The 22292-nt window shown below is 43.6% G+C and overlaps 2 protein-coding genes across 6 annotated transcripts in view; one reads left to right on the forward strand and one right to left on the reverse strand.

The window, feature by feature from the left end:
* SCG3 (secretogranin III) overlaps positions 1-5365 on the forward strand; it is a 32936-nt gene extending 27571 nt beyond the window's left edge. For both annotated transcript variants that reach the window (XM_027569003.2, XM_027569005.2), the window contains exons 11-12: positions 679-759; positions 5050-5365. In XM_027569003.2, the coding sequence (XP_027424804.1) occupies positions 679-759; positions 5050-5168 (200 nt within the window). In that variant the 3' untranslated portion in view covers positions 5169-5365. The remainder of the gene's footprint in view (positions 1-678; positions 760-5049) is intronic.
* Positions 5366-8148: 2783 nt separating this feature from the next.
* Positions 8149-22278, reverse strand: LYSMD2 (LysM domain containing 2). Of its 4 annotated transcripts, none has more exons than XM_027569008.1 (3): positions 21493-22278; positions 9755-10086; positions 8149-8700 (listed from the first exon to the last, which is right to left on the reverse strand). In XM_027569008.1, exons 1-3 carry the CDS (start codon positions 21763-21765, stop codon positions 8658-8660), a joined length of 648 nt encoding a protein of 215 aa, XP_027424809.1. In that variant the 5' UTR covers positions 21766-22278; the 3' UTR covers positions 8149-8657. The 4 variants fall into 4 exon arrangements, with proteins under 4 accessions (XP_027424809.1, XP_027424810.1, XP_027424812.1 ...); XM_027569009.1 differs by lacking the exon at positions 21493-22278 and adding an exon at positions 21275-21402; XM_027569011.1 differs by lacking the exon at positions 21493-22278 and adding an exon at positions 20940-21055.
* Between the last annotated feature and the right edge of the window lie 14 nt (positions 22279-22292).

Raw genomic sequence — 22292 nt, forward strand, 5'->3', positions numbered from 1 at the left:
GGGTTTCACGGAGCAGGTGCTTCAGTGATGCCTAGTTTCCTTTCACCACACCTGAGGCCCATGGGAGAATGTTTATATCTGGAGGAGCTTTACTAGAATGAGTCCTGAGGTTCACATCCAAACCTTGAAATGAGGCCCGGGTCACCTCTTCATCTGAGTTTTTACACACTCCCTACCAGATTGGGCAGAAGACTTATATAGCAGCCTAACAAAGCCACACATTTGGACATACTTAACATCATTTATTTGGTGATGGAGTCTTTTCAGTATCTGCCATTCCGATTTAGTTCTTGACCTGAAAATACTCCTCAGTTTGGAAGAACCATTCCTAAACAGAAAGGATGCAGTCTAAGAAGTGAAGGCACCCAGCTATCCAGTAAAGTAAATCAAAACTCTTCTCTGCCAGGACAACAGACTGCAGTTGTGTGTGTGTGTGTGTATGTAATGACTCCTTGACACTAGCCTGGTCCTGTCTCTTGGAATCTTATCCCTACCCATTCTCCTCAACACCCCCACGCACACCATGCACACAAATATGCACACTATTTCATTAGAGACACCACCTCACAAGTGCTCGGCGAGTCCAATGTTTATGGTTCTAAACAAGAGTATGGTCTTTAAAAAGAAATGCGGTGATATTTTATGAGTGTTTGATATGGGTTCTCTTCCCTTTTCCAGGAAAAACAGAAGCCTATTTGGAAGCCATCAGAAAAAATATTGAATGGTTGAAGAAACACAACAAAAAAGGAAATAAAGAAGGTAAGGATTTAGTATGGTTGTAAATTGCCAGTTTCACCCATTTGTCAGGGTTCTTGTTAAATGATGTTTCTCACAATCAAACTTGTGTAAAAAGGCTCCAGGACGAAGGAATGCCGATGCAGAAATAGAATCTCCATTTCTCTTATTTTTCAAAGCAGCCTCTCAAGCAAAGGCCTTTCCTTTGACATTTTATTATGAAAAATCTCAAACAAAAGTAGAGAGAATCGTACAATGAATCCCCATGTATCCATCGACCACCTCCAATAATTATCAACATTTTGCCCTTTCCTTGGAGAATTTTTAAAAAATTTTTAAATTTTTACTTATTTTTTTGAGAGGGTGGGGTGGCAAGGGAGGGGCAGAAAGAGAGGGAGAGAGAGAGAATCCTAAGCAGACTCCACACCCAGCATGGAGCCCAACACGGAGCTTGATTTCATGACTCTGAGATCATGACCTGAGCTGAAATCAAGAGTCAAACACTTAACTGACTGAGCCACCCAGGCGCCCCTCCTTGGAGTATTTTAAACAAAGGCATTTTTGACCACATATTAGATGTACCCTGCAGTCACAAAAGCTGTCACTCACTTAAAACATAGAACACGACTATTCTGTTCTGAGTACCATAGATGTGAAAACGGAAGCTGCAGCCTCCCCCTGCCCTCCCTGGCCCCCCCCAAGGAGCTCCTAGCATCACTCAAGCTACAGTTGGCCCGGCTCAGTGCTATCACAGACAGGTGAAGTGGTCCAAAGGTGGGGAGCCCATCTCTTTACAGGGAGGGGTAGCACTGGGAGAAAGGTCTGCAAGAAAGCCTTTGCTGGAAAGCTAAGTGATGAGAGATGGGGGCAGGGGAACACTGTGTGCCAAGACATAAAGGGACAAAAGAGAGTCATGCGTCCTGGGAACTGGAGCCACTCGGTTTCCCAGGAACACTGGGTGTCTGCGGGGAGGTGGATAGCCGTCAGATCAGGAAGGAGCTTGTGCACCCTGCAAAGGAGGTAAGATTTAGCCAGAAGAGCCTAAATTAGGGCTTAATTAGGTTAGGAACTGAGAAATCGATCTGGCAGCAGTGTGGTTACAGATGGGAGAAATAAGACCCCAGAGGACTGGACAGAGATAGGAGGCAAGGATCTGGAGCAGAAATGCTGGGGCTCAAACCAAGGCAAGGCAGAGGAAGTAAAGAAAGGGGAAGCTTGAGAGCAACGTGGAGACAGAGGAGTCCACTATGACTCCCAGGTGTCTGGCTGAGCAGTTGCCAAGTGATGCTTTTAAAATGAGATGAGTGGTGTTTTCAAACTTGAACGTGCATTCAGATCACCTGTGGAGCTCCTCAGGACCGCTAAATCAGACACTCCAGAGGAATGACACAGGCATCAGTATTTTAACCCACCTCTCCCATGATTCCACTGTGTAGCCAAGTTTGAGAATCACTGAGAGCACAATGGGAGAAAGGTATTTTTAGCCCCTCTTTAACCTGTGATCTTGTTAAATTGAGTGAGATGGAAACAATTATCAGCTTTTCGCACACATTTTATTTTATTTCGTTCAAAATGATGTGAATTTCCAGGCTGTCAGTTCCATTCAAATTCACACGAACCATATTTCATCAAATCTGTCATTGATTGAAAAAGGCATCATTGTTTCATACACCACTAAGGAAGAAAAATTATAACGTGCCATCAGTGACTGTGAAGACTTTAAAATAAAAAAAAATGTTGATCTTAGAATCAATGTAATACAGTAGGCACCAGAATGCATTCTGAAACCAATGTCAATTTTATGGTCCCACAATTTGGAGTACTTACGTTCTTTCTTTTCCTGATTAATATGAATCAGACTCCTGGTCATAACCAACCACATCCTGCAATTTAATTTTCCACTTCCAGAAAAGGGAGGTCCATGTGATGTGATACTGAGGAGGAGGAAAAAATTTTACGCACCCTTAAAAATAAAGTCTGTTCTTTTTGAAAAGTGAATCACAGCCCTTTTCCCCTTTGAGCGTAACAACCTTAAAACCTTCTTAAGGTTAGGAAGGTGGCTCCTGACTTGTGTGATCTAACAGGCAGCCAATGGCCTTTCTTCTGCACCATGCTCATTTTCCCAGGGCACACTGTGACAGCTATGTCTTAATGATACAGTTTTTCCATTTCAAAAAAAAGCAAAATATTTTCCTGTGTGTCCGTTCAAATCACCCGGACCTCTTCACATCTGCCTTTGGGCTGCCTTTTGTCCCACTAAAGACGTTGACCCTGCAACTAGCTCAGGAGAGCCAGTATTAATCTGAACCAGCGATCAAGAGGCGCCTCTTTGTGCCCTCCGAGTCAGTCAGGAATCTGCTGGTGAGGTGCGCGCAAAATGTATGTTCAGCACGATTCTGTTTCGTCCTGACGGTAAGGGAAAGTGAAAGGGAACAATAATAACAAAAACCCCAAGCGCTTACTGAATAACACCTCTTAGTTGCTTCATGTTCCCTACTTCAAGGCTGTAGATGGCCAAAGCAGAGACTACAGACAGACCAGCGTTCAGAACGTGACTCTGCCGTTACCCAAGCGAGTGACTTACCTCTGTCCTGTTTCTTCGTGTCTGAGATGGGGTTACTAATGCTTACCTCATGGAGTTACGCAAGGAGCACGTCAGATGACAGTTGTCTCTTTAATCTTCATGGCCAAGCCCTAATGAGAACAAATGCCTTTCTTCGTGGAGAGGAAACGGGTTTTCTCTAAGCCTCGTCTCACTTGATACGATAAACACCTGGCGCCTACAGCAATGTTCTTTTTTTTTTTAAGATTTTATTTATTTATTTGTTTGAGAGAGAGAATGAGATAGAGAGAGCATGAGAGGGGGGAGGGTCAGAGGGAGAAGCGGACTCCCCGCTGAGCAGGGCGCCCGATGCGGGACTCCATCCTGGGAATCCAGGATCACGACCTGAGCCGAAGGCAGCCGCTTAACCAACTGAGCCACTCAGGCGCCCCAGCAATGTTCTTTATAGTTTTCCTTCCACGGGTGCTCTGAGCTTTTGCTCCCCACTCTCCCTTTTTGTCTCCTTTGCAAACTGACAGAAGGCAAGGCTCTGTTCCAGGGGCTGCTACAGCCAAGGTGAACGGCACTGTCCTCAAGGAACTCAGCCTCAGGCAACTCAAAACCGGGAGGGGGGGAATCTCCCCAATAATGCTGGGGTGTAGAAGACCCACATGTCCCACCCTGAGAGATGTGAGTCATAAATTTTGGTATCACCGTAGGATGCATTGTACGTGGCCATTAAAAGCGGTGTTTCTGAAGAATATTGATGCTCGCTGGGTAAAGTGAAAGGAGCTTGTTAATAAGGTTGTATATATACTGTGATCTCAATCCTGGGTTGAGACACATATATTTGGAAAAGCGAAAAAAAACCAACTGTGGTTATTTATGATTACTAGAATTCAGGTGATTTAAATTTTATTTCCATGTTTCTGTATTTTCCATTTTTTAAAAAATAAGCCTCAAGGGAGGATGTGGGTTTTCTTTAAGCCTTCAGAAAAATGCCACAGGCAGCGTCCTTACTTGGGGATCTCTTTGTTTTTGATGGGTGGTTTAATGGTTTACACAGGTTTTTTGTTTAAGTAGGACAGAAGAGCCATAAAGAGGTTTCTCTAAAAAAAAAAGCTCCATGAATATAATTTTTTTTGCTACATGCATATAATTCTGATACTATAAAAAATCATGGTAATTCTTAATTTGGAAAAAAATAGTGGGTTGTCACATCAACAGTGACTTAACCTGTATAACAATTGCAGAAAACCAAAACACCTGGCTCTGTTTGTAACTCTTACTACCCATATGATCCTGAACAAGGTACTTAAGCTTTAGGATCTTGTTATCCTAATGTGGTTCCCGGACCAGCAGAATCAACATCTCCTGGAAACTTATTTAACATGCCGAATCTGGAGCTCCACCTCAGACCTCCTGAAAACAAACCTGCAAGAGCCCTGGGTGATTGGTATAAACATTAAGTTTGCAAAGCCCTGGTCTATGAGCCTGTTCCTTCCACGGTCAAATGAGGGTGGTACTTCCCACTTGAACACCTTGCAGGGGTGATGATGGACAGCAAATGAGATAATATCACACACATAAACATGATTTTAAACTCTAAAGACTGAACAAATGCCAAGATCTAATATGTTTTCCAATGTGAAAAACGGGGATGGAATGGTAGTTGTGTTGTTGCATTAAAAGCTTCTTAGTTAATGGTTGTCACTATAATGGGATGTCTCTTTCCTGATTGTTGCTCATGATATGCTAACGATCTTTTCTAGATTATGACCTTTCAAAGATGAGGGACTTCATCAACCAACAAGCAGATGCTTATGTGGAGAAAGGCATCCTTGATAAAGAAGAAGCTGATGCCATCAAGCGTATCTACAGCAGTCTGTAAAAATGGCAGAAGATCCAGGAGTCTTTAGACTGTTTCAGTAAACATAGCTTAAAACACTTCTAATTCTGTCATTAAAGTTATTTGACCCAAGGATTATTAGAAAGTGATGAAACTGCAGTAGTTAACCTTTTGGAAGTGGTTAAACATAGCTTTCTTGCCATAAAAACTGTCTGAAAAGTAAAGTTGTATGTAAGCTGCGATTTTGTATATAGAATCCTTATTTCCTTTTAGATTTACATTTTATAATCAGAGATATGTTGCTTTGGAAAGCCTGTCATGGATAGAACTTAAAATTGAAGCTTCTTCCCGCTGTGTCACACCCACAGACACCCGCCTGAAGAATTAGGGGGTTCTGTTTTCAAGGCATGCTGGGTACCAAAGCACCTCATAGAATATGTCTGTTACAAGATGTCGTTTCCACTACCAGTTCCCTTTGGGGAGTTAAAATAAATTAACATTTCCTCAAAGCCTCTCTAGCTTAAAGGATAACTCTCTGCTTTTTTGGCTGTTCCTGCTGGCTCTTTATCAGGCCCAGTGGTGCAAAAAGGAACCTGAAAGATAAGCATAGGATTTGCTGGATTCATCAACAATTTCTCCCGACATTTGACATTTCCAGACATTGAGTTTGTTTATTAGTAGGAATAACTATGTGCTCTCCAAGGAGAAAAATGAGGTCATAAACACTACAGAAGCAAAGTAAAAATGTCTGCCAGACCTGAGTTATCTAAACTGAATTTAATCCCGGCCAAGGTATTCTCAACAGAGAGCAAGAGGGCCAGGCAGTAGTACAGAAATAGATAAAAGTCATTCCCTTCTTTGTGGACCAAAGCTGGTAAACGAGCTTTCCTGGAAGAAAAGGTTAATGAACTTAGGGTCCCTGCAACTCCCCTTCCTCAGCTGCCCTTGCAAACACAGCCCTGGAAGCAACACACAGTGGCCCAAGGTCCTCCTGAAATGGTAATGGGCAATGCTCCCAAACCGAAGAATGCTTTGAAAATGCATTATTCAGCATAAAGTGATAACATATTTTTCTATCTATTTCAGCTTGAAATCTTAAAAATAATATAATGCTTTGTGTATTAGCTGTCATGACTTCAAACGGCCTTCTGATACTTGTCTTGAATGCTCCTACTTGGTATCTACTTTTTGGTGAGGGCTGGGGAATGTAGAGGGACAATGTTAAGAGGTTATTTTTCACGAGGAGGAAACCACTGCTGCTCCTCCCCATCCTCTCTAGAGTTGTAAAAATAAACAAAACCCAAAGCCTGACACCCACACAAACTAAACTCAGTTTGTTCTAGAAAAGCCAGTACTCCCTGGTGAGCAGTAAGAGGGAACTAAAAACACCTATGCCCAAATTATCCTTGCCAAACACAGTGAGTCAGATCATTTTAATGTCATCTTTGATAACATGACCTACCCCTTCACCCATGTCCTACAGTCCAAACAGGCTGCTTGTACATCAGGGGGAAAAAAGTCTGGCTGCAATTAAAGCATTTTATCCATTCACTTTTCTATAATCTATCTAGATACCTATGCAGTCTATTTTTAAGTAAGACATTTATTTAGGGAGTTTATTGTAGTTTTCTGACACACAGATATTCATTAGCTCCCAGCAGTAGCCAAGAAAAAAGAAAAGGGAGATCATCGGCCCTGTTTTAGAAATGAGGAAACTGGTTCACAGAAGGGCACAGAGTGTGCTCAAACTCGGATGGCCAAGAAGTGGTTAAAAGTGGGCCTCGAACCCAGTTTCTTGTGGTGCAGTCCACTCCTCCGAGGCAGTTCTAAAGTACTCTGGTCCAAGACAGTTCAACTGTGGCCACAGCAAATCCAGAGTTTTTAATAACGTGAAGGACAGAGATGTCTTGGCCAGAAAGTGCTAAGAGTAGACCTTAGGCAACAAAGAAATACTCAGAAGAATATTTTTAAGATTGTGGTCTGAATTTTACATTTCTGCTTATATTACATCTTTTGGATAGCATTTTTGGATTACTCTCAAATTTCAGATGATGTTATGTTAAACAGCGTGATAACTTTACATTTTTTGAAAGTTCCTGTGCCTCCAGAGAGGCCCAGACCTTGTCTTATATACACAATGGTTTCCCTTCCTTTTTTGTTTTCTCCTCTTCCAACTAACTCCCCTTAGCCAGGTAGCAGCAAAGCATGATCAAGAAACCACCCTATATCAAAGACGGTAACAGCATGAGAAAAAAAACAAAACATCAGGGAGTATGTATGTTATGAATAAATAAGAAATTCAAGACAAGAGCAGATGACTAGTGTTTCCCATGCATGCACCTGTTGGTCACTCTCAAGGGCTGGAGATGTGCAGTTCTGATTCTATAAGCTCTGCTGCATTGATGTCTAAGGGCACCTGTTTCCTGCTTAATGGAAGACCTGAAGGAGGGAGATGGGGAAGAGAAAATGAGGGGAGAGTCCTGTTTGCCCCACAAAAAGCAGATTCCTTGGGGATGTAGGGGAGGGATAAATATGGGGAATTTTTGTGGAAGCTTAAAGATTTCTTTAACCTGGTACTTGAATAAAAACTGAGACCAAAAAAGTTTAACTGTAAATAATATTTTGCTTAAGATTTATGGCTGTAACCTGTACATATGAAAAAAGACAAATTATGTAAATAAAAACTTAACCCTCAATTCAAATGAGCACAGTGCCTACGAAACGCTCTTTATAAAGTGACTTAATGAAATCTAAACTAGAATTCACCAATGTGTCATAATTTCTCCTTCTGATCATATTCTGTGTTTATACCATATCTCAAACATATCAGGTCAAATATTATGAAAATGCAAAGGTTACTAATACCCATAATGATTTGCTTTTAGATTATTGAAACTTTTTCAAAACTCCAATTATAATAATAAAAGCAATTAAAATGGAGGAGAAGCTGTCACCATTTAAAAAATAATTTTAAAAATCAGCTTTATTTTTCCATTTGTTGAAAAAATTGAAGACTCAAATATGAAAACATAGTTTATTTTCTCACTCAGGCTTTTGTAGTTTATTTTTACAAAATAGCAGACAAAATTTGGTTCTTTATATTAATACAGAATATGTAATACATATCGAAATATATATATAGCACTTAAGTTATAAACACATAGCAAAATCAGTATCACTTAAACAGCAACCATGTATTTCACATAATTATGATTTCTCAGATCAACATCATTTTCAGCTTGAATATGTATATAGTCTTTGATGCTTTATGTTAACTAGTATTTACAAAACTAGTCTAAAAACTACCATCACCTACAAAAGTGATGAGCTTTAGGATACAATTTTGCTCTCATGCCATAATAAAAACTTAAAATTATAGAAAGCCAGAGGGAAATAATCACTTCAGTGCAATTGCAGTAGGTAGAACTACTAAACTGTGATTTAACGATGTATGCTTTTGAATCTTCAGTTGTTGGTTTCTTTATGATTCAACCATCTCTTAATCCAGGTTAGATTATCACCCCTGATCATCTAACTGTGATAGAGGGAAGTTGCACAGGGGCTTTCTTCATCTCTGAAAAAAAGAAATTCAGCATAAATCAGTGTTTAAAAGTACTATTCAGAAAACTAATATGTATACTTATTATATACCTTAATATCCACTTGCCAAAGAAGGGCAGGAGTATCAATTTATAATATTTTGCATGCCCTGGAAGTTGTATGAAATGCAAATACTCATTAGGGTGTACCTTATCTGCATTTTATTGGCATCTCAATTATTGGAATAAAGAAGGGTACTTGTAAAAAAAAAGAATATATATATATTCTTATATATTTACATTTTTCTATTACATTTAAATAAAACATTGAATTATAAAATGATTATATTCATATTTGTTTTTATTTTTTATATTCCACCTTTTCCTCGAAAGGACTTGATGTGCCTACAACAAAAAGCATACATATAATAAGATGAATTAGATAGAAATAAAAAATCAGGACTAAGAAAAGGAGAACTGTACGAATATATTAACCATAAGAAATACTGTAGTAGTTGAACTGAACATCAGTTTTAGTTGCTAGCTTCCTGGTAGCCAGGGCAAAAAAGGAAACACAATAGCTTGTGCCATTCTTGGATTCATAAAGGAAAAAGAAAATCAATTCTGTAGAAGAGAAAAAGATTTGCCCTAGTACTAAATTAAAGAGCAAAGAAAAAAGCTCACATGAAAAACATCCAGTAACAAATAATGGACACTGTCTTTGACAAATAGCATTAGGATCACAAGGATTCCCCAGGGCAGTCCTTCCTCTGACGGGATAAACGAGACGTTTCTGCTTGGCTGCTATCCAGAATTGCTCGCTGGACAGTTACGCTACTAAACCAAAGAAGCAACTTTTTATAATAAATAACAGAGACAACAGGTAAAGCCCTATGCAGAATGCAGGAGTTCTTTTTAGGCTTCATATATTGAAAATGACTTTCTAGAATTAAAATATAGTTTTTAAAGCAAAAGGAAAAAATAGGACAGAGAAGAGCAAAGAAGAGAAACAAAACACAACAAAACCTTAGCCAAGCAAGGACATCATAAATTTATTCAGCTTCTGACATTTTACCAGCATATTTTTACCTGCTCTCTTCTTTTAGTTTCTTGGCTGCCTGCGTTGACAACTTAATCTGTAAGTCTAGTCTCTGCAGGAAATCTCTAGCTGACACTTCTTCAGGCGGTATGGGCTGAACATCGGATTCTTGAGGACTGGGAGGAGAAAGGTCTTCCCCAGCTGCTACCGGCTCTTCTTCGTGAGAAAAACTGCTACGAACAGTTTCATTTTCTGGAGAATCTATTGAGTTAAGTCCATTAAACAACAAAGCCTTCTCTGATATAACTGGGATGTTCAAAGTTTTCTTCAGAAATATACAGTCACTGGTAAACAGTTTATTTGCCCTTTTAATCTGCTCCATCTAAAATATAAAAAAGGAAATACAGAGTTATATATAAAAAAAATCCATTAGTAGGGTTTATTACACAAACAGAACTAAAAATATCCAGGCTCAAAATATGTGCAATGCTTTCTCTGGATTCGAGATTCTTAATTTGGGTTTAGTCACTTCCCCAGGTACTCCTGGTTATTTCAAGAGTTGTCAGGAAATTGTTTCCCAACTTTAAAAAAGGAAAAACGAATTTTCCCCCACTATAATATTTCCCCTACAAGGCAGCTTTTACCAAGAAGACTTAAATCCTTGAAATTTTAGCTTATCTAATAAATTCTATTCTTGTTTTAACATTTCTATTATTTGATTTAAAAAAAAACTAGTACTGTTATTTTACTTACGGAGCACTTCCCTTGTCTCTGGAATTGTGTTTGGTAAATTTAATGGATACAGGAGCTGGTACAGGGATAAATACAACGAGCATTTGCAAGAATGGTGTAGACTAGGGCTGCAGGCATTAAGAAAGGCCTCACGGAGTTGCTGGAGTGGTGGGGGGTGGGAGGGATGGGGTAGCTGGGTGATAGACATTGGGGAGGGTATGTGCTATGGTGAGCGCTGTGAATTGTGCAAGACTGTTGAATCACAGATCTGTACTTCTGAAACAAATAATGCAATATATGTTAAGAAAAAAAAAAGAAGAAGATAGCAGGAGGGGAAGAATGAAGGGGAGTAAGTCAGAGGGGGAGACGAACCATGAGAGACGATGGACTCTGAAAAACAAACTGAAGGTTCTAGAGGGGAGGGGGGGGATGGGTTAGCCTGGTGATGGGTATTAAAGAGGGCACGTTCTGCGTGGAGCACTGGGTGTTATGCACAAACAATGAATCATGGAACACTACATCAAAAACTAATGATGTATGGTGATTAACATAACAATAAAAAATTAAAAATAAAAAACTCCTGGGGGAAAAAATAAGAAAAAAGCTCCTTGAAAAAAAAAAAAGAAAGAAAAGAAAGGCCTCACAGAGAACGTGGAGCTCTGATTTTGATTCTTTTAACTTTAGATGGGCCTCAAAGAAGGGGTAGAAGCAGTACAGGTAAGGAAAGGAGGTGGGGAGCACATTACATATATTATCTCATATTTCCTACCCTATGGAGCAGGTATTTGAAGATCCACTTTACAAATAAAAGAAACAAAACTCAGAGAGACTGTGGACCATGGAACCATCATACACTGGCAGATGAAGCAGCTAGGATTTAATACAGTTTCTATACCCTCAAACTCCTTCCCAGCCTGTGGATGCCTCCCGCAGAGCGCAGAGATGGGGATGGGAGGTGGGGGTGGAAAGGGAGAATGGAATTTACACATGGGGTCTCATTTAACCTCCACAACAGTTCTGCCATCCAGATACTGTCATCTCCCTTTTGCAAATGGAGACTCCAGAGAGGTAAGTCGCATGCCTAAGTCCACAAAGCTGTGAGCGCCGACAGGACTCAACGTGCGCTGGAGAACCGCGTGCGCGTGCGTCCCCCAGCCGCGCTGCCGGTGTCTGCCCACCTGTCCGCCCGCGAGCCCCAGCACTGCCCCGCGCTGGGCTCCGCACGTGCCCCGCGCCATCTCAGTCTCTGTACAGCTCCTTCTGCTGAGGCAGGGAACCGTGACGGTTTGGTAAGAGAGCTGAGCGCGCAGACTTGGGAATGTGACAGACCTGGTTTCAAATCCCAGCTCCGCCAACACCAACCGTCTCCACGTGAGCTGGTTCCTCCTTTCCCTCAGCCTGTTGCCTCTTGTGTAAAATAAGAGTCACCCACCCTTCACAGGGTTGTCTACACATCCTTGCATAGAGGAGACAGAGAAGTAGGTGGGTAAGTAGGCAGACAGACACAGATAGGAAATATATGAGAGAAAGAATATTTAGCAGAGCACCTGGCAGCAGATGATACATTTTCCAACGAAGAAATTAACGCACACACAGATGACCGATTGGACCAAGTGTCTACGGCTCTTTAAATGTGAGCTGGAGGGGCATCTGGGTGGCTCAGTCGGTTAAGCATCTGCCTTTGGCTCAGGTCAGGATCTCAAGGGTCATGGGATCGAGCCCCACGCTGGGCTCCCGGCTCAGCGTTGGGTTCAGCGGGAGTCTGCTTCTCCCTGTTCCTCTGGCCCTCTCCCCTCATGCTCGTGCACACTCTCTCTCAATTAAAAAAAAAAAATTAAAATTAATGTGTGATCTGGGATTTCTGTCTGACTCTGAAGTCCATACAACACCAGGATAAAAGTGCGTGACTAATGGGACCAAATTATGGGATCCTTTAATGCCAAATTGTGAGTGAAACAATTAGATTTCTACATCAAAGAGCCTGAAAAACAAGTCGATTCCTAAATGAACCCTGTATCTCCTGATTTCTTACTATAAGCTGAATCTATACAAATGGTACACTTAAAGGTTTCTTTTTTTTTTCTTTTAAAGATACTACATTAAAGTGTCTTTTGTGTAGAGTGGGGGGGGTCTTTTGTGTTCTAGTTTCTGATTAAAAGAGAGAAGGTAAGGGTAAGGAAGAGAGGCATGGAATAGGCAGGTGCATTTAGGAGACAAAATTAAAAATCTGAAAACCCTAGTACCTCTGGTCTGGTTCAGGCTTTGATTTAAGAGATTTAAATAACTTGGAATACATTATCCATAGGAGGTTCAGGTATATTCTACTCTGCCTTTAATACCCCTTATTATTATTTTTTTTTACAAGCTAGCATCTACCTCCTCCATCTTAGTATGTGGGCTTCCAATGGCACTGAGCAACGCCCCCCCCCACACACACTCCAGGGTGAGCGTATGACTCATGCTTGCCCTTTGGAGTGTCACGGTGTCCTGGCTTTCATGATAGGTCACAGTCCCATCTTGGAACAATTCAAAGATGCAGGGAGACTTTTGCTGGGTCTGGGAGGGGAAAGATTCTGTATTTTTTCTGCTGGAAAGAGCAGCTATCCCCCCACCTCATGGAACCTGAGGCCATCTGGGAGGAGAGCAATCAGTTCTCTGAATCAAAGCCTAAAGCTAGAATACCCCAGGGCCTTTCAGTTCCATGACCCAATAAACTCCATTTTTTGTTTGTTTTTGTTTTTTGCTTAAGCCAATCTGAGTTAGGTCTTCTATCACTTGTAAATCAAAGAACCTTCATTGATACAGTGCTCTTCAAAATGCTTATTGGCAGGGGCCTATTATTTTCTGAGAATAATGATGGAGGACAGAAACTGAAAGGAACACCAGATCTGAGTGCCGAGGCAGGGCTGAGAATATCAAGCATAAACTGTGAATTCCTTCAGGACAAGCACTTTTATTTCTATATCTTCCCTGGGGCTAACAAAGACCTGTACACATTAAGTGCTTAGGACAGATGGATGGATTAATTAATTAATTAAAACAGGTCAGAGGAATAGGCATAAAAGATGAACCCAGGGGCCCCTGAGTGGCTTAGTCAGTTAGGCATCTGCCTTTGGCTCAGTTCATGATCCCAGGGTCCTGGGACTGAGCACCACGTAGGGCTCCCTGCTCGGCGGGGAGTCTGATCTCCCTCTGCCTCTCCCCCTGGCTTGTGCTCGCTCTCTCTCTCTCTCACTTACTCTCTCTAATAAATAAATATCTTTAAAAAAAAAAAAGATTAACCCAGGGAAGTAACCAGAAAGGGACAATAAATCATCTGCTGTGCTAGTGACTCTCTCTTTCAATACACCCCCACCACCCAATCCAACCCCAACTCTTCTTGAGCCTGTTCTGAACCCCAGGAGACTGACCTCTTAAGAACTGCATTACCTAAGCCCCCTTGTCCTTGGAATGCCAGTGGGTGTTCCAAAGGAAGTCATGAGCAGAAAGATACAGCACCATGTCTCCAGTGGCTGCACTCCTCTATGGCAGAGTTCCTGCCAGGTAACTGCTCCCTCATCCATGGCTCCAGCCTTCCTCGTGTGGGGTACACCACTTCTTCCCCTTGCCCTTCAAGCCTTAGGGTAATGTCTCCCTGCTGTTGCTAGTCTCAGGTGCTTCACCATCCCTTGGTGGTTCCCTCAGCCCTGCTCATACTTCTGTAAATGTTCCTTCACTAAATTCTCTTGGCCACACACCCCCCACGCCCACTATCTGTTTCCTGTCAGAACCTTGACCCATACATCTAACATTCAAAACAAGACAGCCCGGGGCGCCTGGGTGGCTCAGTTGGTTAAGCGACTGCCTTCGGCTCAGGTCATGATCCTGGAGTCCCGGGATCGAGTCCCACATCAGGCTCCCTGCTTGGCGGGGAGTCTGCTTCTCCCTCTGACCCTCTTCTCTCTCGTGCTCTCTATCCCTCATTCTCTCTCTCAGATAAATAAATAAAATCTTTAAAAAAAAAAAAACAAGACAGCCCATCACAGCTAGGCGAAGGGCCAATGACAGGGACCACAAGACAAGGTAACTGAGTCAACAGCTGGGTATAGTCAAGGAGCACAGGGAATGAAGGGCAGGGTTCCCTTAGTTCTTGTATATCATCCCATTGATTCACCTATAGAATTGCCTCTTTCACTAGCCTATGAGCTTCCTGAAGTCAGAGACTATGCTATCTCCATCTCAGTATCATCAGCAAGCATTTAAGGTGTACATTCACCCTATAGTCTAGATGGGATACAGCATCAAGGACATCGGGGATATCCAGACATAGTTAGCATCAAGGTGGGGACCAATCTAAGGACTGGCAGATTTGAGTCTGAAGATGAAATGAGCCTAATACAAGATAGTAGTTAGAAACAGGGGCTCTGGGGCCACACTTTCTGGGTTCAAACCCTGGCTTTGTAAAGTATTTAGGATAATGCATAGCCCCCAGGAAGCCCTCAAAAAAGATAATGATAATAGTTGCTATCTTATTATTACTGGTTAAAAGTGAGAAAATAACAAGTAAAGGCAGATTCTAACATGTATTTATTTAGCAAATGAGAAGGAAGCAGGAATTTCTCACAATAAAAAATATTTCTCCTACAAAGTAAGAATATATAAAAAAAATTTCATGAAACCAAGCCCAGATAATTAACATTATATGTTGTCACTGCCCTGAGGTATGCAAGCTCTTTGTTTTCTTTTTCCCCCCAAAGGTGATAAATTTGATCTTAACTTGTTTTTTCCTCTACAAGTGCTGGCTTGAACCAATTGAACAGGTTGCAAACTCTGGACTCATAATAAAGTTAAGGAATAAACTAGCCAAGCAAAAAGCCAGGGGGGAAAAAAAAAGCAGCATTCCAGTGAGAAAGAGCAGTTGCAAGGCCCCAGCACAGGAAAAAAACAGTGTGGCTGAAGTATAGGGAGTAATGAGCAAAACTCTAGGCCACATTGGGCCTTGGATGCCAAGGTAAAAAACTGGATTTTATTTTATTTATTTATTTTTAAAGATTTTATTTATTTATTTTAGAGAGCGGGGTGGGGGAGAAAAGGAGGTGTACGCATGAGAGTGGGGAGGGGCAGAGGGAGAGAGAATTCCAAGCAGACTCCCCACTGAGCTCAGAGCCTGACTCAGGGCTCAATCCCAGGACCCCAAGATTATGACTTGAGCTGAAATCATACATAGAATAACTACAGCTGTTTCAAGTTTTGGATAGCTCAAGGATTTAATTTGTTACAGGCTTTGAAAATTGCAGTTTTCTGGTACGGTCCCAACGCTGACCTGGGTTGTGTTCGGAACACATAAAGCAGAGAACAGTAAATTAGAACTCTTAGAAGATATTATGATCCTTTTCTCCATGACCTGAGTCGAAGGCAGATGATTAACTGACTGAGCCACCCAGGCGCCCCTCAATGAAACTTTTTTTAAAAAAGAATACATGAGGATTCTTCCTCTGTGCCTCCCCCCAAAAATAAATAAAATAAAAATAAATAAAAAAAGAATTTATGAGAATCTATTAAACCCCAAGCTACTAAAGGCTACTTTACCATACTTCTCACTACATGTTGCATTATTTATTTATAGTTCTCTTGCCTTTGATCAGCAAGAATCAACAATTTCTACCAGCAGCAGGGCCTAAAGTTATGAACACAAAAGATTTACACATACTTACATTTCTAATTCACAACACTTGTTGTCCCTAAAATGACAATCATTTCACCTTTTCTCAGCAAGGTGACTTCTGTTCGGGGAGATGTTAAGAAGCAACTAGGTTTAGCAGCTCACTGGAAGAAAGTGAGAAGATCCTGGGAATAAAACCGGACAGGAAGTGATTGAGGGCACTGGAAGCAACGTGGCCTCTGGAGAGGAGAGAGGGCAGGCAAGCTACCAGGAGGAAGCAAAGAGACAATGAGAAAGTTTATGCAAATAATAGGTCTCCTCACTGCCTCCTGCTCACTTTTAGTTTGTATACTGTTTTCTGGATGTTTTTCCAGGGTTTCCAAACAAAAAGTTCACAGTGGCTGCCTGGAGCCGGTGAGTTTCCTCCTGAAGCTTGCATCCAACTGAGAGGAGCTAGGATCACCACAAAGGCCATAGCTAAATCTAGAACACTGGGTTAGGGAAAGGACCTAAATGTCTCAGTAGAGATAGGCACAGCCAGGGAAATTCCAGCCCAAGCAAATAAGTGTCTGAGATCAACACGGTATTTAATAGTTTCTCAACTCAGCCCAAATAGTTTCAGTTTCCCAGACCACTTCCTCAAATGCTTCTTCGGTAGAGATGCTCAAATGTAAACCTATGTTTAATTCAATGTCAAGACTCCCTGCTGGTAGAAGGGGAGCAAACCAGCACCAATCTTTCCTTAGGCTGGAGAGCCAGCCTTAAATTACACTTTGCAATTCCAGTCACTCAACCCCTACCCTGGGCTCCGTCTTTCAGGGTCTGCTCAACTCCAGGGCCCAGTGATTTCACTCCAGGCAGGCCTGTGGATTAGGTCCATACATATGTGGAGGGCCTGCCATGTGCAAGACCCAGGCTAGGCACAGAATGTACAGAGATGAGTCAGACAAGCGACCTGGCTTCTCGAGTAGCTACAGGCTAGTGGAAAGCAATAGTAGACAAACTCACCATAAATAATAAGAGGAAAGCACATATTATCCTGTAGCATGTAGCACAAGGACTCAAACAAACCAGGCTCAATAAAAACAGGTAAAAAAAATAATAAATGCCAGTTATTAATAACTAATAATGACTTTAAAAGGGATGTGGGAAGGGTTCTTCAGATATTTTCTAAGGCACTGGCAGAAGAACTGGCTTCCATCAGGCGTCAGACCTGGCCAGGTTCTCCAACATCCGCATTCTTCTTTCCTATAGAGAAGCCTCCTGGATCTCTGGGCCCATCTCTCAGGCGGAGATACTCAAATGAAATAGTAAACAAATAAGCAGAAAATATATAGCGCATCAATCATCTAGAATCCAACCGCTTACCACCACTTCCTTCTCCGCTGCTTTGTTCCAAGCTGCCATCTTCTTACCCGCATTATTACAAAGCCTTTATCCTTCTGGTCTCCCTGCCTTGGCACTCGCCCATCTACAGCGTGTGCTCAAAGCAGCAGCCAGAGGGATCCTCTTAATGCCCAAATCAGATCACGCCATTCTTCTGTTCAAATTCCTCCAACGTGGGCGCCTGGGTGGCTCAGTTGGTTAAGCGACTGCCTTCGGCTCAGGTCATGATCCCGGAGTCCCGGGATCGAGTCCCACATCGGGCTCCCTGCTCAGCAGGGGGGGTCTGCTTCTCCCTCTGACCCTCTTCCCTCTCGTGCTCTCTCTCTCTCTCTCTCTCAAATAAATAAATAAAATCTTTAAAAAAAAAAAAAAAAAAAATTTATAAAAAAAAAAAAACAAATTCCTCCAACGTGTTCCAGCTCACTCAGAGAAAGAGCCAAAGTTCTTACAATGGCTTTCAAGGCCCAAAATGATCTGGTCCAAATACACCCTACTACATTCTAAGTGCCAGGTACAGTATTCCTGGAACTTGCCAATTATGTTCCCACCTCAAGGCCTTTGCATCCCTCGCTGTTCCTGCTGCCTGGAATGTTCTTCACAGATATCTGCACGCCCCCCACCCACCCCCTTGCCTCCTTCTCTGTGAGGTCTTTGTGGTCACATCATTTTAAATTACAGCCACCTCCACTAGCCCTCCTTCTCTCCTTTCCCTGCTTCATCTTTTCATTTTGCTTGTCAATCTCTGACATATAACATATTTCATTTGTTTACTTTCTGTCTCCACTGACTAAATTATAAGCTCCATGAGGGCACAGATTTCTATTTATTCACTAACGTATCACCAAAAAGATAGAAGCTGGAAAAAAAAAAAAAGGAAAATGAGATGAACAATAAACACTGCTGGGAAACAAGGCACGGAAGGGGCGGGGGGAAAGGAAGAGGGCTGTAATTTGACAGAGCAGTCAGGAAGGCCTCATGGAGGAGACATGTAAGCAAGAACTTAAAGTCAGTGAGGGAGCAAGTCACATAGCCAAGATCAGCTACATAATTTGCAGGGCCCAGGGAAAAGTGCAAACGTGGGGCCCTGTTCACAAAGTATTAAAAATTTCAAGATGGCGGGGTCCCTGGGTGGCTCAGGTGATTAAGCATCTGCCTTCGGCTCAGGTCATGATCTCCAGGTCCTCAGGATCGAGACCTGCATCAGGCTCCCTGCTCAGCGGGGAGTCTGCTTCTCCTTTCTCTCTGCCTCTCCCCTCTGTTCGTGTTGTTTTTTTTTTCTCTCTCTCTCCCTCTCTCAAACGAATAAATAGAATCTTTAAACAATTCTTTTTTCAAGTTGGCAATAGTAGAGCATGACACCAAGTGCAGTGCAGGGCTCTTCTAAGCATGGGGCCCTGTGTGACTGCACAGGTCATACACCCATGACGTGAACCTTCCATGCAGCTATCAGGGAAAGAGTGTTCCATATAGATGGAACAGCAAGTGCTAAGACTCCAGGAAGGACAGTGCTTTGGGAACAAGAAACAGGCCATGCTTGTAAAACATGAAGATTCCTGGGCTCCTTTTCTGGATATTCTGATTCAGTAGGCTCAAGGTCAGTTAGGATTCTTTATTTTTAGTTTGCCCCAGGGCATTCTTCTAGCCAGGCAAGTTGGAGGAACACCTCTCTCCCCCCACATCTTGGGATGTACCCTGCTGCTAGCCATTGAGCACCACTTCAGATAACCAGTTTCCAATTTGTTCCCCTGGAAACCCAGTGTGGAAAACCAGACATTTACCTTCACACCTTGTCAGAGTCTTTGTTCTGGGAACATCCCTCTACCTAAAATACTACTGGCTCTTACCAGTCTCTCCATGCTGAGGGACTGGAGTCCTGCCTGGACTCCCAGTTGGGGGGCTGGAGAGCTGTCATCAGCAGACAGGCTTCTCTGAGAGTTCCAGCTCCTCTAAGTAAGACAGCAGAGCCATGCTCGGCTCTTGCCAGACGTGGGATGTTAAATTCAAATGTTTGCCTGGACTGAGTCTTAATTTCCAGGTGTACTGCCTTGGGTCTCTAAATCTCCAACATATCATCACAATAATTTAAATATGCTTATGATCTTGGTAGTCAATATTAGAAACTTAACTAATTCAACTTCTTTCTGTTCAGTCAGGGAAAGAAAAAAACTTTTCTGCCTTTTTAGCATCCACCTAAAATCTCAATTTACAATGAGTAAATCCAATTAATATTTGCCTATTAAAGCAATAATATCACTTCACTGTTACAGTAAGAATTATCACTTTCACTGGTTCTATGGAATCTAAAAATGTCATCAACTATAGTTCAGGGCCTAAAGTAAATGATACACATGTAATAAACCAGTGGTTCTTAATGAAGAGTGAGTTTCTTCCTAGGGAACATTTGGCAATGTCTGGATGGGGGGTGGGGGTTGGGGGCCTTACTGGCATCTAACAGGCAGAGGTCAGAGATGCTATTAAACATACTACAATGTTTAGTATGTTTAGCCACTCAAGTGCAGCCATGGAGGGCCCTGGGCTCTAGAGACTGCTGTGGGTAGGGACCAGGGAAATAACACTTCTCCAGATACCATGGATTCCTGGTGCAGTCACCCTGGCCCAGGAGGTAGGACATATAGAAACCATACAGAAGAGACCTTCCTTCTTCAGTAACCAAGATGCTAAGAGAGCTCTTGATAAGACTAGGATAGAAATAAGGATGGAAATCAGAAGTAATATCTAGATAAAAGCAAATGCTTTATCACTGTGCTAATTCAAGCTGCTCTCAATGAATAAACATACTTAGATAATATCCTTACCTCTCATCCATCCTCCCATCTGTAAAAAGGTTAATTACACCTACCTCCAAGGCTCATTAGGAAAATCAAATTGAATAAAAACAAGATGGAACAGGACAAATGTAACACCTGGCAGGCAGCAGGCATTCAGAAGGTAGCTACGATATTCCCCAATTCTGCTTTCCTCTGGCCCTCACCCAAAACCAGGCCTTACTGATGTGCATAAGAACTGCAGTCCTATGTTCACATTTAGAAACTCCCAGGCAGAGGGAAAGGGACTATCCATGGCATGATACTATCGGTATACGTCTGCACAGCAAGATCCCTGGTCTCAAAATGTTTAAATGACCTGCTAGGTAAACATACAGTATCAGCTAGAAGGTGCAAAATAAATTAGTCTCTATCATTCTGTTAAGGGCCAGAAAGTTTCACTTCAAGAGAAAGATACAGATAAGATCCCTTTCTTCCCATTCGTGTCTAAGGTGTTTCAGGAAAGAACATTGAAAACTGATCCAGAACTCAAATGCAAAAAGGCCATCACATGGCTCAGAGTTAATTATAAGTAATTTTAATGAGAGAATATGCTCCCTCAAGTTTCCATGTTCTTCCCAGAGGTGTAATGCAATATATTTAGGACAAACACACTTATAAATTTATAATAAACATAGCTCTCCAGCTCACCTAGACCCCAGTTCTGGGCTGCAGCTTAGCGACAGGTGTCACATTCACAGTTGCCAGTGAGCCCAGGGGTGTAATTTCACTTCTAAATAAAGCAGCATAATCGATAAAAACCAGAACCATCCTGCGGAAACAAATGTACCATCGCTGACTCATCACAGCGCTTGTTTACAGAGAAAACAAAATTCTCTGCCTGAGTCCACACCTCAGCTGGACTTTGAGTAAATATGCACTACGGTGGTGTAATCTGGACTGAACATCGGGTGAACGTGGCTCCCTGGTACTCTTTGGCCTTCCTCACGGATCTGGGCAGGACACAGGGAACTCCATGCACCTACCTGGGGAGGGAGCCTCGGCGGCCTGCCCCTCTGGCTACAGAACCACCTTCGGCGACCACTGCCGCGGCCCTCAGCGCGCGCCAGGCGAGCGCAGGGGGCCAGATGGCCGCCGGCGCGACCCCCGGCGCTCCGGCCCCCGCGACCCCCGGCGCTCCGGCCCCCGCCCCGAGCCCCCGCCCGTGCCGCCGGCCCCCGCCGCCGCGGCGCGCTCTGCTCACCGTGACTCCGTACTTGAGCGCGATGCCCTGCAGCGTATCGCCGGCGCGGACCCGGTGCTCCACATGGCGCTCGGTGACGCCGGCGCCCAGCGGCGCCCGCACGCTGGCGGTGCTGCCGTACGAGCGGGTCTTGGTGCGGGCCAGGCTCAGCGACAGCTCGGCCTCCTCCGACTCGGAGCCCGAGCGCGAGCGCGGCGGCGGCGAGGGGCCCGAGGGCCGGGGTGCTCGGGGGCCGCCTTCCCGCAGGGAGAGCGCGGGCGAGGAATCCGCCATGGGTCCTGCGGAGGCCGCCGGGTCGCGAAGCTCGCCAAGGGGGTGGCGCCTTCTGCGCCACCGCCTCTTCTTCCTCCTCACAGGGGCTGCGGATGGCCGTTTCGCGGGGGCGGCGGGCTGGAGGCCGCGACGCGGAGCTGCGGGCCGGGCATGGCGGGCGCCCCCCTCCTGCGCGTCCCGCCTTCCCCGGGCGCACCTGCAAGCGGAAGAGCGAGACGAGATCCCGCAGCCGCCGGGCCGAGCGCCGCGGCTCCACCCTGCTAGCCGGTGCGGGGCAGGCCCTGAGGTGCGAGGAAGCGGGGCGCACTAAAACCCGCGGCCGCGGGGACTACGGAGGGCCCATCCTCAGGCGTCCTCGGAGCCGGTGAAACCCTGCGGCATGCCCACAGGTTCTAGAGAGCCCTGCCCCGACCACTGCAAAACACCAAAGCTTTGCTCTGCTTCCTATATTGATTCCCCAGCAGGCGCCAGCTTTCTCAGACCTCCAAGCTCTCCCATGAAGGGTACTGCCCTCCCCCCACCCGACT

The sequence above is a fragment of the Zalophus californianus genome, chromosome 6 (assembly GCF_009762305.2).
Source record: "Zalophus californianus isolate mZalCal1 chromosome 6, mZalCal1.pri.v2, whole genome shotgun sequence".
Classification (NCBI taxonomy): domain Eukaryota; kingdom Metazoa; phylum Chordata; class Mammalia; order Carnivora; family Otariidae; genus Zalophus; species Zalophus californianus.

What these genes read in the sequence shown, in the direction of transcription:
- LYSMD2 (XM_027569008.1), bottom strand. Translation starts at nt 21,765, where the DNA reads ATGGCGGATTCCTCGCCCGCGCTCTCCCTGCGGGAAGGCGGCCCCCGA. An exon ending in CGCTCAAGTACGGAGTCACG is followed by an intron (nt 10,087 to 21,492) that starts GTGAGCAGAGCG and finishes TTTATATTTTAG; the next exon opens with ATGGAGCAGATTAAAAGGGC. An exon ending in AAACTAAAAGAAGAGAGCAG is followed by an intron (nt 8,701 to 9,754) that starts GTAAAAATATGC and finishes TCTTTTTTTCAG; the next exon opens with AGATGAAGAAAGCCCCTGTG.